Below are 17,730 nucleotides of genomic sequence, written 5' to 3'. Positions count from 1 at the left end.
GATCTAAACACATTTATCCTCTTTTAAGACCAAAATTTCCAGATTGATGCTGGGAATTCTCTGATGACCAGTACAGATTGCCAAGCAGATCCCACTTCAAATGGAAACTTGGTGCTGAGAGGTTGCTTGTAACAACACTAACTATAGCTTTCTACTATTTCATTTGCAAGCTTGTTTTAAGTACATGTACTGACATGTGCATGGAAACATATACTCAGGTGTAATTGCCAGTGTCATCTATCTCCATGACTAAATATTTTTTGACCAGCTTTTGTGGGTATATTGAAGCTATGATTTACCATACCATGTGCTCGTTTGAACAGCTTTCAATTGAAAGCAATTTTGCAGTGCAATATGCTTTTGGGTGTCATTCAGTAACTTGATTTGTGAGTCATCTTTTTGCAGTTGGGATTGATTTTGAACTTAAAATCAATTTAGGAGGAAGTTGGCATTAAAACTTCCTCTGAAGCTAATTTTAAATAAAAAATCGCTTCCAAATTTATTGTGACATATTTGCATTGAAGTAGTTTCATATCGTGAAATCACTTTTACTCTTAAGCTGCTCCAGATGCCCTATGGTAAGGAACCACACTGAAATTGCATGCCTCTGCCTAGCTGCTTGTGATCAATCATGCCTGACTATAAGCTTAAATGCAGTATGGTGTCCCCTTGCCAGTTTTTGGTCAATAAGTAAATAAATAATCAAATATGTGCCATGATGAGTTCCTGTTTTGTTCAACTTTTGTTTCTTAAACTAAAATTTATTCTTAACATTCACTATTTTGGCAGATTATTGGCCTCCAAATATTCGTGTTTGTGGGTTTTGGTTTCTCCCTATCGAATGGCAGTTTTCTTGCAGAAAATGCGGAGAGATTGCTGCTTTGACATCTTCAAGGAAACTTAACACAAAAGATGATATGTGTTCATCTCATGCCAGGCTACATTCTTTTCTAAGGAGCACTGTGCCCATGCCACCTATATTCATTGGGTTGAGTTCTATTGGAAGGCAAGTGTCATATTCATACATATATATATATTTTCTGGTGAACCTCAATGGAAATTTATTGCTATGTTAATTTTGGATGATAACAAGGCCAAATAATTACAGGCCGCGACCCTAGTGGGCGTGCCTATAGTTTCTGTAACTCTTACATGTGGAGCCATTGTCAAGTATTTTTGTCTAAGATGGTTTTGGAATCTCATTAGGCTATTATCTTATTTAATTTATTATCTCATTGAATTGAATTTCTCTTTTCTATGTGCAGCATGGGTTTCTTAAAGAACCCCCTAGCATTTCTTCGGGTTCTACAAACTGTTTTGGAGATCACAAGTTACCGATTTATTCTTTTTTCATCTGGTTATGAACCTTTACATGCAGCGATTCATGTTGTTGCCGCTGAAACTTCAGTTAGTATACAATGTGGTGAAGATGAGATGTCTCTTTTTGGTGGTCGGCTGTTTAGCTTTTCTGGGTCAGTATTTCTTGTCATTTTAAATTAGATGATGTAATGAGATTTTTTTTGACTGTATTTGTAATCGTTTTTCTATAAATAATGAAAAATATTAAGAAAGGAAAGGTGCAGACAACGAAACCACCAAAACCATGAAAAAAAGAGATGGGGAAAATAAGCAACTAATAAAGTTCTACAAAATCTTTTCATGTCGATAAGGGAAACCCCTCCTATGTAACACAATGGAAAGTTAGGAATATATATATATATATATATATATATATATATATATATATATATAATATTGTTGTTCGTGGATGCGCACAGAGAAAGTCCTCACACACTCATGAATTAATCAACAAACAACCAGTGCAATCATTTAATGATGAACAATACTAAAAAAGCAAACACTCTGTAATGAGAAGAATGAAAGAAACAATCAAAAAACACAAGATTTACGTGGTTTGACAATTTGCATATGTCCATGGGAGCAGCAACTTTGATTCTCACTATCAATTATGTCCAGCTTACATTAGGGTTACAAAACATTGACCATACATGAACCCTAAGCGTACAGGAACCTTAGATCATATCTAAACCATCCTTGTAGCGATCCTCGGAGGAAAACCCTCCGATCTACCCAATCTACTGGCCTCCCAATTTGAATTACGTGACATGGGCCTACTAAAACCGTCAATGGTTTGAAGCCAAGAAGTAGTCCCCTGCATTTTGCTTGAAATCTTCGACGGTTATCCCTTTTACTGCAGCCTTCTATCTTGCTCTTGTTCCTTGCTTCACGTAGCTTTCCCAATGCATGCGTTCCACTCAAACTATGAGCCACATCCCCAACAATCTCCACCTTGGCGAATTTTCACCACTTAGGAAATCTGAAAGCATAACCGCTACTCCATCCGGGACAGTAGTTTGGGACCGTTTCCCCGTCTAGCGCCTGGAGACGTTGATCAAGTCTAAGAAATGCTTGAACTTGTTTGTTGTGACTGGCTCCGTCGGCATATCAGCCGCATTGTTAGATGTATGAACCTTCTCAAGTAGAAGTTCTCCTAAAACAATCAGTTCCCTGACCCTGTGATACCACACATCAATGTGCTTTGTCCTCGCATGTTCCACTTGATTCTTTGTTAAGTAGATGACACTTTGACTATCACACTGCGGCCGAACTCCACCTTGCTGGACACCCAACTCCCTGACCAATTTCATAAGCCACAACGCTTCCTTGGCAGTCTCAGCCACTGCCATGTACTCCGACTCAGTAGTGCATAAAGTTACGAACGACTGCACCATAGACCTCCAACAAATAGGTCCTCCTACAAGGGTAAATACATACCCTGTGGTAGACCTCCTGTCATCCAAGTCTCTTGCATAGTCAGCATCCACGCACCCTACCACTAACGGATCACTATGTTGTCCATTGAACCTGATGCCATATTCGGTTGTACCCCTCAATTTCCTCAGAATTCACTTGACCACATCCTAGTGCCGTCGACCTGGATTCGAGAAGAACCTGCTTACCATGCTGACAACATGTGCCAAGTCTGGCCTCATACACACTATAGCATACATTAGACACCCCACTGTCCTAGCATAGGGGACGTTCGACATATCACGAACCTCAAAATCCATCCTTGGGCATTGGACAGTAGACAGCCTGAGATGACTTACCAAAGGTGTGCTCACCGACTTAGCATTAGCCATGCTAAGCCTCTCCAGCACCTTCTCCACTTAGCTATCCTGAGATAACCATAGTCTCTCTGTAGCTCTATCCCTATGAATCTCTATTCCAAGTATCCTCTTAGCTGCACTTAAGTTTTTCATGTCGAACTCTTTTCCCAATAGAGTGTTCAGCAGATTCACCTCGGTCATGTTTGTAGCAGCAATCAGCATATCGTCAACGTACAGTAGTAGAAATATGAGAGACTTGTCCTCAAGACTCCTCACATAGACGCAACAATGGTACTCACACCTTTTGTAGCCAATACGGATCATATAGGCATCAAACCTTTTGTACCACTGCCTCAAAGACTGCTTCAGCCCATACAGTGACTTCTTTAGTTTGCAGACTAAGTGCTCCTGTCCAGGTTGGCTAAACATTTTTGGTTGTGTCAATCAGTTCCTTTAGATCACCATGGAGGAATGCTGTCTTTACGTCCATTTGCTCGAGATGCATATCATGTTGCGCCACTAGTCCCAACACTATCCTGATGGAAGTGTGCTTGACCACAGGGGAGAAAATTTCATCATAATATACTCCCTTCCTCTACAAGTACCCCTTTCATACCAAGTGAGCCTTGTACTTTTCTCTTTCTATTTCTGAGACTGCTTCTTTCTTCTTGTATACCCACTTGCATCCAATCACCCACGTCCCAGTTGGAAGCTCCACCAAGTCCCACACCATTTTGTTGCGGTGTCCGGCATACTGTAAAATGCCTCCTTATGCCGTGCTGCTTGCAAAATCCTCTAAAATTCGAGTTTGTGTACTCAGTTCCATTGTCTATCTTGCAGAACTTGATTTTCTTCTGGTCTGGTTTCCCACCTCAGTTTTCCACAGTTTAAACTTGGCAAACGTCTTCGACTTGTGCTGCATGAAGTAAACCCAGAACTTCCATGAGTAATCATCGATGATGCTCACGAAATACACATGTCCCCCTCGTGATGCCACTCTCACTGATCCCCAAATGTCCGAATGAATGTAGTCTAGTACTCCCTTCGTCTTGTGTGTGGCTGTCACAAACTGAACCCTATTCTGCTTCCTAAGCACGTAGTACTTGCAGAACTTCAGCTTACATGATTTTACCCCCTTCAGAAGATTTCTCTTGTGAAGTTCCTTCATTCTACGCTCACCCATATGTCCTAAATGCATATGCCATAGAACAGTACTGTTAGAATCAGACTCTATGGTTGCAGCTCCACCTACAACCATGGTACCCAACAGTGTATATATATTACCCGACACTTTCTTCCCCTTCATCATAGTCAGAATGCCCTTGCTCACCTTCATTACCCCACCTTTGGATTTGTAACTGAACCCGTTACAATTCAAGGTGCCTAACGAAATTAGATTCTTCCTCAACTCTGGTATGTGCCTCACATCACACAATGTCCTCACCACATCATTGTACATCTTGATTCTGACATTCCCCATCCTGATCGCTTTGCACGCAGCATCGTTCCCCATCAGAACGAAACTAGAGCTAACCAATTTGTACGTAGTGAACTAGTTCTTGTTGGGCGTCATATGATGAGAACATGTCGAGTCTAAGATTCAAGAATCTGCGAACTCATTTGACCCTGATGAAACCGATAGCATATCACCATCACCGCTTCCAAAGTCTCCTTCTTCTACTACATTCTCCGTGTTTGATGAACCTTCTTTGATTTTAGCAACCACTTTTCTCTGCTTCGGACACTCAAGGTTTTATGTGCTCCCTTTTCCCGCACTTAAAACACCGTCTTTCCTCTTCGTGGATTTAGATTGACCCCTATGGCTGCTCGATCCACCCCGGAAGTTGCTCCTTCCACGATCTTGATTCCCTTTCACCATGAGCCCTTTAGCATGTGAACCCTTATTGCTAGCCTTCTTCCTTTGGTGGAACCCTAGCAATGCACTCGTGATGTCCTTCAACTCCAGGGTTTCTTTTCCCCAAGTCAGCATCATAACTAGGTTTTGGTATGTAAAAGACGTCAGTAAGGAATTTTGTAGCATCAATGCTTTATCCTCTTCCTCGAACTTCACATCAATTCGCTTTTGACCACTAATAATTTGATTGAAGGTGTTGTGTTGAGTCAGGTCTGAACCCTTTGCCATCTTAAACCAATAAAACTTTTGCTTAAGATATAGCTTGTTCGTAAGCAACTTGGACCTGTACTAGCTTTCAAGTTTTAGCCAATCCTCATCCATGACGTGATATATCACGTCATTGGCCAGAAAATGCCGGATAGTAGACACAACCTTTGCTTCTAGCTCCTTTCAACTTTGGTCGTTCATATTGTCCCGCTTCTTTCCGTATAGAGCCTTCACCATCCCTTGCTGCACTAGCTAGTCCTTCACCCTCCTTTGCCAAAGTCTGAAATTCCCAGTTCCATTGAACTTGTTAACATCGAACTTCATCGAAGAGACTCTAGCCATTTTGAACCAATAGCTTTGATACCACTTGTTGTTCGCGGAAGCCCTTAAACACTCATGAATTAATCAACAAACAACTAGTGCAATCACTCAATGATGAACAATACTAAAGAAGCAAACACTCCTTAATGAGAAGAACAAAAGCAACAATCAAAAAACACAAGATTTATGTGGTTCGGAAATTTTCCTACGTCCACAGGAGCAACAACTCTGATTCTCACTATCAATTATGTCTAGCTTACATTAGGTTTACAAAATATTGATTATATATGAACCCTAAGCGTATAGGAACCTTAGATCCTATCTAAACCATCCTTGTAGCGATCCCTGGAAGAAAAAACTCTAATCTATCCAATCTACAGGCCTTATACATACATGCATACAACTAAAAATTCTTGCATTGCGTCACAACAAGTACGTAACTACAAGAAAAATGTAGAACTTCCCCATAAAGACTTCTGCTCCTTTAGATTACCAAACCCCTGAATTGATGAAAGCACATTCCAGTGATGATGCGCAAAGTACTATTCACTAAGAATTCTTAACAAATAGCTCTAAAATAACTGATGAAAAAGTGCAATGCAGAAAAAGAAATGTCAATTTGCCTCCTCAACAACTAAAAATTCTAGCATTGCGTCACAACAAGTACGTAACTACAAGAAAAATGTAGAACTTCCCCAAAGAGACTTCTGCTCCTTCAGATTACCAAACCCCTAAATTGATGAAAGCACATTCCAGTGATGTTGCGCAAAGTACTATTCACTAAGAATTCTTGACAAATAGCTCTAAAATAATTGATGAAAAATGCAATGCAGAAAAAGAAATGTTAGTTTGCCTCCCCACCCTAATATGCCCCTTTGATAGCATTATCATACACAAATATGGGAAATATCATTATTTGGCCTCTTCTTCTGTAATAGATCATTAATATTAATTCTTTATATTATTTCTTTCAACCACTGGTGTTGATGTAAAAGCCTTGATTTGGAAGGGATCTTAGTTCAACAGGAAAAAAAAAAAAAAAAAGAGAAAAAAAAAAGGACAAAGACCAACATTGGGATCATCAGTCCAGTGAACGAATTAAGGATGTACAAGAGAAATTCCCATAAGGTCCAAAATGAAATACTTTCTATCAATTCCCATACAGAATAAAAGGAATCAAGAGCATTGAGCATCAGAAAATGATACTTGTTCCCTCTTATTCAAATATCTAGTAAACTATAAGGTTGATTTTTCTTGTTCTTTCTTTTTCTTTCACATGCAATATCTCTGGTTACTTCCTACTGTTCTATCTACCATGTTTTACATAAAACATGGTTTTAGGACTTTGTTAAATTTAATTTTGATTTAAAATCTAGCTTTGTTTCCTCTCTTTCTCTTTTTTTTCCGTTGCTATTTTTTCACTTTGTTCATGATCTTGATATCATTGTAAAATTAAAAAAAAAAAAACTCTGAGATGGTACATTTGTGAACTTAGATGTAAGGTGGCATAATAAGAATGATGAATTTATGATTTTTTATGCTAGTTAGTTTCTATGGATTAAAGTGGGTCATTTGCTGTAGCTATGCTAGAGAAGTCCCGGCATACTTGCTTTTTCTATTTGGTTTATTGTAGTTGAAATTTTTTTTTCTTTTTCGCCCTAGAGGGATGTTTTGGTGAAAAACATGGATTGTATGCAATGATTTCTGGTTATGCATGGTTGTTTTGACTCCAAATATTTTGTGACTGATAAGAGTTAACCTTCGAGGGTCTGTGATGAGCATTTCCTTTGTGAAATATTTTTGATGATTCCCATGAAGTGACAAATAGAATATTTGTTTTTTGTAAATAGGAGGATGCTTATTTCTGAATCGTAGAACGGAACCACAAATTACTAGCTATGAAACCACGAATTAGTAGCCTTGTAATGTTGAAGGGTCAGCCAAACTTGTGTGGTTACATGTTAAAGAGTTTTATTTGGCGTGCAACCAGCATCACTCAAATTTATTTTCTTGATCTTCTTTCAATGTGCTATGGGCTGACTGAAGGATAAATGCTGCTCAGATATGCATGATTTCTGAGGATTTAATATTTCAACCTGTTTCTTATGATGTGATGACCAAAGAAATTGTTGATTTTAGTATGTTTATGTTCCTATGGGCTCTGCAAATGAGTTTGAGCTTGTCCAGGCAATGTTCTTGAGAATTCAGAACATCTTTTCCCCCCCTTTCTTATCAAAGATCCTTATTTCACTGTGGGACATTCTTGTTTTTTGTGTTTATCTTACATGATGGAATCTCAATCTAGAGTTTAGATGAGGGATCTGACTTCAACTAGGCATAGTTGTCATTGGGGGCAGTACTTATGGTGGCAAAGGAGGTCATGGGGATGATCAGTTTGAGATGGGGGAGGAGACTCCATGTATGATAGCATTTGTTGTTCTTGTTGTGGTTTTGGTGATGACTGGATAATTCTAGTGGTGATGAGGAGTTGGCCATGAATGATTGTGTGTACTATTATGAAAATATGATACAACTCACACAAGCCATTGTTGGAATTTTCAAGACTCATCTGCTGCCTTTGCTATTGATGGAGGACTGAACAAGCGGTTAGGTCAAAAGTGAAGAGCTATGCAGAGTACTTGAGAGCATATTCATAATTATCTTTCTTATTATAAAACTGTGAAAGGGGAGAATACTGTTATTTTTGTGGTTATTTCCTACTCTCCTCTTTAACAGAGGTGATCGGAAACTTAAAAAGGGGATGAGCACTCAAGTTGTTTGTAATGGTACTCAAAACTGAAGTTCAATTTTGAGTAAACTTCATGCCAGCTTTATGGTTTCAGTTAAAATTGAGGTTTATGGCTGTGCCAGACATACCATTGTATGCTTGAATCATCAATGAAATCGAAGAATCAGTGGCAGACTGGTTTCATTTCTTGAAATTCTCTGGAGTTGTTTATAAAGTCTTTTGCCCTTTAAACATTTGGTGAGTATTCTATCTCATGATCAAGCAGGAAATAGTTCAACATACAGAAACATATGAGAATCTATTGCAGAGAATAAAAATGAAATTGAAGGCAGGCATGTCTGCATTCAACATGTTCAGCTTTTCTAAAAATAGATCTTCCCCAGAAAACATACAAATAGGCGCTAGTTGATGCAGTCATGTATTCATATTCCTTTTCATATCAGTCTTATGAATAAATGCTTGAATGGTTTGCATCACCTCTAGCTGATACATTCAATTAAATCAATATGTTATCTAGGATTTGCCACATTGTAGCTAATGCATTCTGGAAGGGGAAGAGAGATTGAAAAACCCATGACCTGTTTATGCCAGGAGAAAAAAACAGAGGTTGTTCACGCCATTAGTCGAACTAATATCTATATACTCTTAGAGGACGTATTTTGAATTTTCCTCCTGAACAAATGCATTATAGAAGTGCGATGTTGGAAAAGCCAGTAACCATTTGAGCCAATATGCAAGCAACTGTTTCAGGGATGCTCTAGACAGTGTTAATGACTGATGGCTAGCTTGTACTGTTGGTTGGTGTCGTGTGCATATTGTGGGATTCAACACAACTTTGGAAGGAAAAAAAGGGGAAAGAAGTGAAAGTTTGAAATTGGTTTTGTGAAGAAATGTATGTATGCTTCTATTATTGATGATTAGTTATTTTTTCTTTGGTGAAAGAATCCATGAATCATGTGGCATGATGAAAAAAGCATAGATTGGCCATAAGAAGCAAGAGAAAAAATGGTTTCTTTCTTCATCATTTCCACTCTTTTGAAGCCAAAGATTGAAATGTCATTTGAAGTCTGTTATAGTGCACAAGGCTTTCATGCCATATCAGGGGTTTGGGGAGGTCATCATGTTTGCAGCTTTACTTTTTATCTTTGAAAAGGCTGTTTCCATGATTTATAATCTTTAGGTATGAGACTAATACTCTTACTGTTGGGCCAGGTCTCGCCATCATTTAAAGCCTATTCTTGATGAAAATTTAGTATGTTGTTCATGAGTCATGACATTGAGCAATTTCTCTTTCTGTTTGGATCAGTTAAAGGACTTATTAAGAGGGAATCAAGGGATTGCCAACCCAGATTACAAATAGTCAACCCTCCTGTCGGATGTCACAAAAATCTAAAATTACATTATGGTCATTCAATACAATCTTACTATGCCAGCTGAAAACTGCAGTAACCACTTTTTAACTAGTCTGAAGCAGCATAAAAGTGTTTTTGAACATCCTGTTTCTTTCTTTCTATGCACACCATAAAATTTCAAGAGGGATGAGAGACAAAGCCATTCTCTTCTCTTTGGTTGCTTGAATCCCTTTCCATGCCCAGAGCTCGCCTCTGACCGAGCTGGTGATCCACCTTTGTCCGATCATGATTTGGACCATATTCCAAAGGTTCCTTGTCCAAGGGCAATGAAGGAGGATATGCTCAATTGATATGAGCCATGCAAAGGGAACACCCATTGATGAAAGTCAGCCCCCTTTTCTGCAGATTGTTCAGGGTTAAGATCTTTCCATGTGTTTCCTCCCAAGAAAGAAAAGCTACCTTTGTTGGGGCAGCCATATTCCACATGTGAGTCCAAGGGGGATGCTGTGGTTTGTTTCCATTGTGAGAGTTTCCTGTAGAAGGATCTGACTGAGAAGACTTCGTTGTTGTCTATAATCCTTCTTTTGATTGGGAATAATTTGGTGCTGGAAGTTGTAGAGATGGCTATAAAAATTAATTAGATGGTGGAGTTCCCAATCTTCCACGTTTCTGAGAAAGGGAATGTTCCAGAAGGTCCCCTGCACTTCTATTTGGTTGGTGTTGATTGTCTTTGTTCTTATGTTCACCTGGACACACTTTTTGTGAGCCCCACAGTTGCTCTTGCTGGTTGTTGTTAAGATCCATCTTTTGGTGGTGAGTGCTGTTGTTACTCGAGAGTTTACACACTTATGATTTTATATTTGTTGTGTGGTGTCCTACGAACCACTACTAGTCTACTTATACTCACAATAAAAGGAAGAGTGTGTCAAAGTTCAAAGTTTTTTGCATGGGAATGTAAGCATGCATTAATCATTAGCGGTTTGCCATGTTTTCTAAGGTGAGAATAGCGAAGAGTCATATGGGTTGAAGAAGAAATGTAGAGTGGCTAGGAGAACTAGAAGCTAGAAGAAAAGCTAAGGGCCCATTTAGTTGTGTAAAATAATTTTCATTTTCTATTTTAGTTTCCAAAAAATTATAAAATGGTTAGCTATTTTTTCATTTTTGCAACATTTGTGTTAAATGAATGAAAAGCTAAGGGCCCATTTAGTTGTGTAAAATAATTTTCATTTTCTATTTTAGTTTCCAAAAAATTATAAAATGGTTAGCTATTTTTTCATTTTTACAACATTTGTGTTAAATAAATGAACAACAATAAACATTTTTTGCACTCTTTTCTTGTGGAAATAGTTTTATTTTTCATTTCTTTTTCAATAATTACAAAAATTCCACCTTGTTTCCCAATTTTCCAAATTTATGTAGAAAAGTCAAAAAACCTTTTCATTATTTTTCTGGATTTCTTACACTTTTGCTTATGGGAGCATGAAATTCTAATCTTGGACTTTACTTTGTGTGAATTATGCATAGCGTTTCTTCTAAATCCACACAAATCCAAATTCAAGCCCCAAAATCCATGATTTGAAATATTACCTTATATAAATTTTGGAAAATTGGAAAATAAGTTGTCTTTTTGTGACTATTTTGAAATCTAAAAATAAAAACTGAAAAATTATTTTGCACATCTTAGCAGACTCTTTATTTTTTACCTTCTAAATAAAAATCTTAAAAAATTAAAATAAGCTAAAATTTTTATAGTTCTTAAGGAAACTGAAAGTTGGAAAAGGAAAATGTTTTCCACAGCTAAACAGGCCGTAAAGTTTTTATTCCCTTCATTTATTTCTTTGAAGGCAGTATTGAAAGCCATTCCTGATCAAATATCTGTGCAGTGTTCATAGAATTGAGAGATTTGTTATGATTGGTGTTGATTGTTTTTGTTCTCCTGTTCACTTGGACACACTTTAGTGAGAGCCACACTTGATTTTGTTGGTTATTGTTGAAATCCACCTTTGGGTGATGGGTGTCGTTGTTTGCCTGTGATTTTGCATACTGTTGATGTTATATTTGTTCCCGATTGGTGATTTACAACCTTGCTAGATGGGCTTATACTTGTAATCACGTTATTTACACAGTAGAAGATTTACTTAATATTGGTCCTGTGGTTTTCCCTCCACATTGGAGGATTTTCCACCTAAAAATTTCTTGTGTTTGTTGTTAGTCATTTATTTGTTTCTATTTATTGTTGTTGCTTTATAGTGCGAATTATGTAGGCTGGGTTTCTTCTTGTGCCAGTTGGATTTCCTTTTGATTTGCATAGAGTAGGTCATTATTTTCTTGTGCTTGGTCATTTGGTGTCACCCCAATACCCTATCATGTAGAGCTAATAACTTCTTTGTGCCAGCAAGTAAAGAGGGTCTCTACAGTGTCTAAAAGCTGATGAGCAGTGATCTTTAGAAAATTCTGAAATTTCTTAGAAATAAGGGTAATGAATGTACAATTGAGAAATTTTAGAACATTATAAAAACTTTAGGCCTGCCATGGATGTCTTCTGTCACTCTATGTGGTCTATTTACCTTGTAAAATAGTGTTTTATCTTCTTATAGAAGTGGTAGAGGGGCAGGCAGAAGGCGAGCCAACAATGATAAGTGTATTTGATGAATATTAAAAGAACTGTCGTGTACATAAAATCCAAAAAGTAGCTATTCCATGATGTATATGATACACAGTTCAGTAACAGTACGTTGGCATCAAATTGGAATTTGATGTACATAGCTTACTAATTTATCTTATTTCATATTAGTTTGGTGGTTACCTATTTTGTTAAGATCCTCCCATATAATTAGCCGACTTGATATTATTTAATCACTTTGTTAAGCACTAAATTTTTGACTATTAACCCCAATAAAATTGATCTAATTCTGACCTGGTGCAGTGAAACGATATATATACATATGTATATATATATATATATATATATATATATATATATATATATATATATGATAAGTGTATTTGATGAATATTAAAAGAACTGTTGTGCACATAAAATCCAAAAAGTAGCTATTCCATGATGTATATGATACACAATCCAGTAACAGTACATTGGCATCAAATTGGAATTTGATGTACATAGCTTTCTAATTTATATTATTTCATATTAGTTTGGTGGTTACCTATTTTGTTAAGATCCTCCCATATAATTAGCCGACTTGATATTATTTAATCACTTTGTTAAGCACTAAATTTCTGACTATTAACCCCAATAAAATTGATCTAATTCTGACCTGGTGCAGGGAAATGATATATATATATACATATATATTTATATATATATATTTATATATATATATTTATATATATATATTTATATATATGTACGTATGTACTTGTATATGTTTTAAATTTTGACAAGTAATATTTTTTCCCTGAATGGTGGTTCACAAATAGGCTGAGGAATAACTTGTTTTGTTTTGTAATAAGCTCTAGATAATCGCTTGCTATATTGTGCATGGAGAAATTACTTCTGCCAATTTGAATTAATGGCTATGAGAGGTCATCCTGTTTCTTTTGCCATATCAAGAGTGCATTCATCTTACAAAATGGAATTTCTTCCAAAGTTTCAAGCTCCTTTAAGTCAAATCATTTTTATTATTTTATGGAGATTGACATGTCTTTTTATCATGTAAATTAGCACCATACCCTACAACTGGCTATTTCCAAGATGTCTGGCTGCAATTCATCATGGGGGAAGGTGATTGTTTAGTCGTGAATCTTTTGATGCTAATCTTTACCTCTGCAACATTAAATGACTAATCTATGTTCTGAATTTTTTGACCTCATAAAATTAGTGGATCAACTGCAGCAGCACTACATGCAGGAATCCCACAGGTTTGTTGTGCGACTATTTTTTTTACCACTTAATATTTTCTTACTTCAATAAGTCTTTAACTTTTTCGTTTCTTTAGTTTTTTTCCCTCTAAATTTTGATTAATTTTCATCCACCTTTAATTTATATATGTGTTTGGGTGAAATGGGTTGGTGGTCCCTTTAAACACACATGATAAATGTGGGCAGGAAGACTAGAACCTAGGACCTCTTGGTAACTAGCTTTGTTACCATGTTAGATTACCACTTTGCCTAAAGAGCTTAAGCTGTTAGGTTTATATCAAGCTTTAAGTAGGAAATTTGGCGTATGTCCCAAGTCCAACCTAGTCCTTTTTTTATCATGGTTTTGATTCCTTTGGTTTACTTATTTTAATTCATTCGAATATGTTTAGATGTTATTCAATGTTCAATATTTTAGCCTTTTTCTGAAGTGTATTTGCTTGACATGTTGAACATTAGATGATAATGATGTACTGTTTTTATTGCTTGTGGATATTGCGATGCTTGGGTGATGGATGTGAGTCATGTTTACATTGACCGTCAGTTGACTTGAGTGGTTATTTTTCTTTATATGATTTGAATTTCTACCTCAAGCTGATTGATTTAAATGATAATTTCTGATCGGTTGAACTTCCTTGTGTGTGCTACATTGAGTAAAATATCAATTTTTTGCCATTCTTGGTCCAGTTATTAGGCACCAAAGAGGGAGGGGGGTTACGAATTGGCTGATTAAAAAATTTTCCAAATTACAATTAATAGTAACTAAGTGAATAGAGATAGTGCGCAAAAGCTAATTGAGGAATACACCCAAGCGCACCATCAACCAGACAGGAAAACACAATATTGCAGTAGTTTAGTCATCGTGATCCATCATCCATGTCCACTGATGCAGAAACTTGAGATTTCATTACATTAATGGTATTAACCACTCATGCAAACTTGCACACATATAAACATGTCCAACAACAAATCGGGTAAATACCCAATCAGCCTAAAAGGCTGCACACACTTTGGGTTGAAATCCAACTCATGCTAAAAGGCCATCAACCCTTCTAGTAGAAACCAAATCAGGTAAACAAGTGACAAATACTTAAGACTAGAAAGTTTTCAAATCAAATGATCCACACAAGCCAAAGTAATGGGAAATAATAAGAGTACACCAGAATATACCATAATCTCAAGCCCTTTTCTTGATCACTCAAATTGAATCCACAAGGTATTCGGTGAATTAAATTACAATCTTATTTAGATGAAACATCTTTAGCAGCACACAGAAAATTAAAAAAGGGACTCTTGGTTTTGCTCTAAAATAGCTCAGTTTCTCTTTGCTCTTTCTTTCTCACATAGATTTTCACTAAAATGCACTGCCTGTGTATGTATGTATTCTCAATGATGGGGCTAAACATCGGCAAAGGCCTCTCTCACACACTGTTTTTTCCATCTCTCATAGTACTTCCGCTCATTACTATGGTGCCATTAATTATTGATGGTGTGGGTTCGCTCAATCCAAATCGAAGGGAAGTCCTTTGATCTGAGGTTGGATAGAGTAGGAAAAGTTGGAGCTCTGTTTGTTCTTGAGAAGAATCGTAAATGAAATTGGTGGTTATGAATTTTTTCAGATGCAGTCACATAGTTTTCACAGGGTTCTTGTCTCTTGTTGGTAGGTTTAACAAAGACTTTTGAAGTTTTAGGGTGGGTTATGTTGATTATTGGATAGGGATTCATGCGACAAGGACAGGGAAATTCTTGGAATTATGACATGGATGGAGGGGTATAAGGTATTCCATTTTTGCTCTTGAAGGACCAAAAGATGATGGGTGGTCTCAATTGGGGATGAATTCAGTGCACTGGTGAGTTCTTTTTGGTCAGGCTTTATTAGAGTAGACAGTAAGAAGATCTATGAGAAATGATCCTGGAGTTAGGTAGTTTCAAGAATCGAGGTGCTGTTGGTGGTCAATCGATTTCTAAGGGTGTGCAGGGAGGTGGTTTGTGTTTGATGTGGAGGTCAATGCATAAGGAGTTCCTTTGGTCTGCTATGAACAAGCAATTGACGGCGCTAGGGATAAAGGTTCCAGCTGATCAGTTGATATCAAAGGTAGCTCGGGTTCTCCACATGGATGACGGGATGATGAAGATCAAGTGGGCTGGCCCTGGGTCTTTGTCAATCGATATTGACTTGGGCTGGTTGTTTGAAAATAATAAAGGCCTGTGAAAATCTTTGTTGGGCTTGTTGGTTAGTGAGAAAAAATAAATAGGGTAACACATGGATTGGCCAAATGAATGGGTAGGGCCAAAATCCTTTATAGATCTGCAATCTCAATGAAGCCTTTTCGCTAAAGACTTGTGAGGCTATGGGAGATCAGTGTCTTTTAGAGCAGATGCAAGATGTATTGCGCTCATCTTTGAACAAGATATATGGGCTTACGATTGGTTCAGAGTTGTGCTCCTCTTAAGACAATACCCATGGCTGTCATGAGTAGAGTTGCTCTAAAATCAATCAAGAGCAGGAGATGGAAGCGGAAAGGTGGGTTTCTAAAAAATCTACTAATCTTCTAGAGGATGATTGTAACGCCCCGGTCCCAACTTACGGCTCGGGTGTTACTGTAGTGACGTATGTGTACCTGATATTCTTCTCAACAGATATATGTACATAGCGGAAAACATAAACATCCATCAAACTATTACCAGAGTTCTAACTGCTTGATAGATACATACAGCTATTCCAACATCCATATACAATATTGTATGATACTCGACGCATCCTCGAGTCTTACAACATTTTACAAGTTCTGAAAACCTATAACATAACCTACAAAATCGAGCTCTTGGAGACGCTCACTCAAAAACAGATTGCTACCCTGCCCCAATCCTTGCTAATCTCAACCTCGATAAGGACTTGAGAAGACAGTTTGTATGATAGGGCGAGACACCTCTCAGTAAGGGACGATTAAGCTAATAACAGTGTGTGACCATCATGCTTTAAGTGTTTAACAAAAGCATAAACATATATAATCATTGTTTCCGTAATTGTAAAATACGTAGCCCATTTTCATCATATGAACAGCCCCATAGTATATAACAACAATTACATAAATGTACAAATATGCAGGATAGGACACGCCCTAAAACTCTATACCATGTATAAATCCCTACAATCGGGGCTGACCGCCCCTTTTGTCTCAATACAGCCTGGGTACACGATCAAGAGGCAAACTCACACTAAGACCAGCCCGACTATCTCAATACAGCCTAGGTTCATATAGATCAAAAGTATTGTGCCCTCACTGGCAACGGATCCGTGCTTACACTATCAGTCCCCAGGGTTCCTAAAGCATATCGTGCAATTTAAGCAATTTAAACACTCTTTTGAAATCATTTCACAAAATACATCATTACGTGAAAGCTAGGCCCGTAGCCGTCAAATAAACTTCCTACATTTTCACAACAGTTCCAGTATTTCACGACATCAACACCTGCCACACAGTTTTCCACATGCGAAAACAACCCGAAAGTAAATATAAACAATTAATATAACAGTACGGGTTTTAAACAACGAAAACAACATTTCCAACCGGTGAAAAGGTCCGGAATGACAAGTACAATATTCTAAAAATATAAGATTTGAATTTGACCGGTTGGTTTTGAAAATAAAGCCAGTTTACCGCAACGAGGCCCGGAAACCCTAAAACCTTTGTAACTCGATATCTAAAAGTTATTTCAACATTTCAATCGATTCATATTGTATAAATTACTGTATTAACATAACCCCCTTACTTGCGTGTGAATCGGAGTCTGAAATGACCCGGAACTCAAGCCCTAGCTTTTCGAACCCCGAACCTAAACGGTTCAAAACAAAGGCACAAAAACCCCGAAACCTAATACTCGAAGAACAACACTTCAATATAATCTCGTATACTACAAATCTACCGGACCAAAAGCAAAAATCGACCCTTACCTCTATTTTTGGGAAAAAATCGGAAATCTCCGAAATGAAATTCTGATCCATAGAACCTATAGAGATTCCTTCCCTGATCCACGTAGTGACGTCGGATCGTCGATTCCGACAACACACGGCCCGAAAATCCTAGAGAGAGAGAGAATGAGAGTTTATAAAGAAAAACTTAATTTAGCCTTTAAGTAATCAAAATAAATATCTCCTCCAAGATATTTATATAT

The 17,730-nt window shown here is 37.3% G+C and overlaps 1 protein-coding gene across 2 annotated transcripts in view; it reads left to right on the top strand.

The window, feature by feature from the left end:
* LOC131164791 (sterol 3-beta-glucosyltransferase UGT80B1) overlaps nucleotides 1-17,730 on the top strand; it is a 122,989-nt gene that overhangs the window by 90,548 nt on the left and 14,711 nt on the right. For both annotated transcript variants that reach the window (XM_058122241.1, XM_058122242.1), the window contains 4 exons: nucleotides 790-1,006; nucleotides 1,266-1,472; nucleotides 13,361-13,420; nucleotides 13,518-13,557. In XM_058122241.1, the coding sequence (XP_057978224.1) occupies nucleotides 790-1,006; nucleotides 1,266-1,472; nucleotides 13,361-13,420; nucleotides 13,518-13,557 (524 nt within the window). The remainder of the gene's footprint in view (nucleotides 1-789; nucleotides 1,007-1,265; nucleotides 1,473-13,360; nucleotides 13,421-13,517; nucleotides 13,558-17,730) is intronic.

Source organism: Malania oleifera, chromosome 9 (assembly GCF_029873635.1).
Source record: "Malania oleifera isolate guangnan ecotype guangnan chromosome 9, ASM2987363v1, whole genome shotgun sequence".
NCBI lineage: Eukaryota > Viridiplantae > Streptophyta > Magnoliopsida > Santalales > Ximeniaceae > Malania > Malania oleifera.
This window is presented reverse-complemented; position numbering and strand designations above follow the sequence as displayed.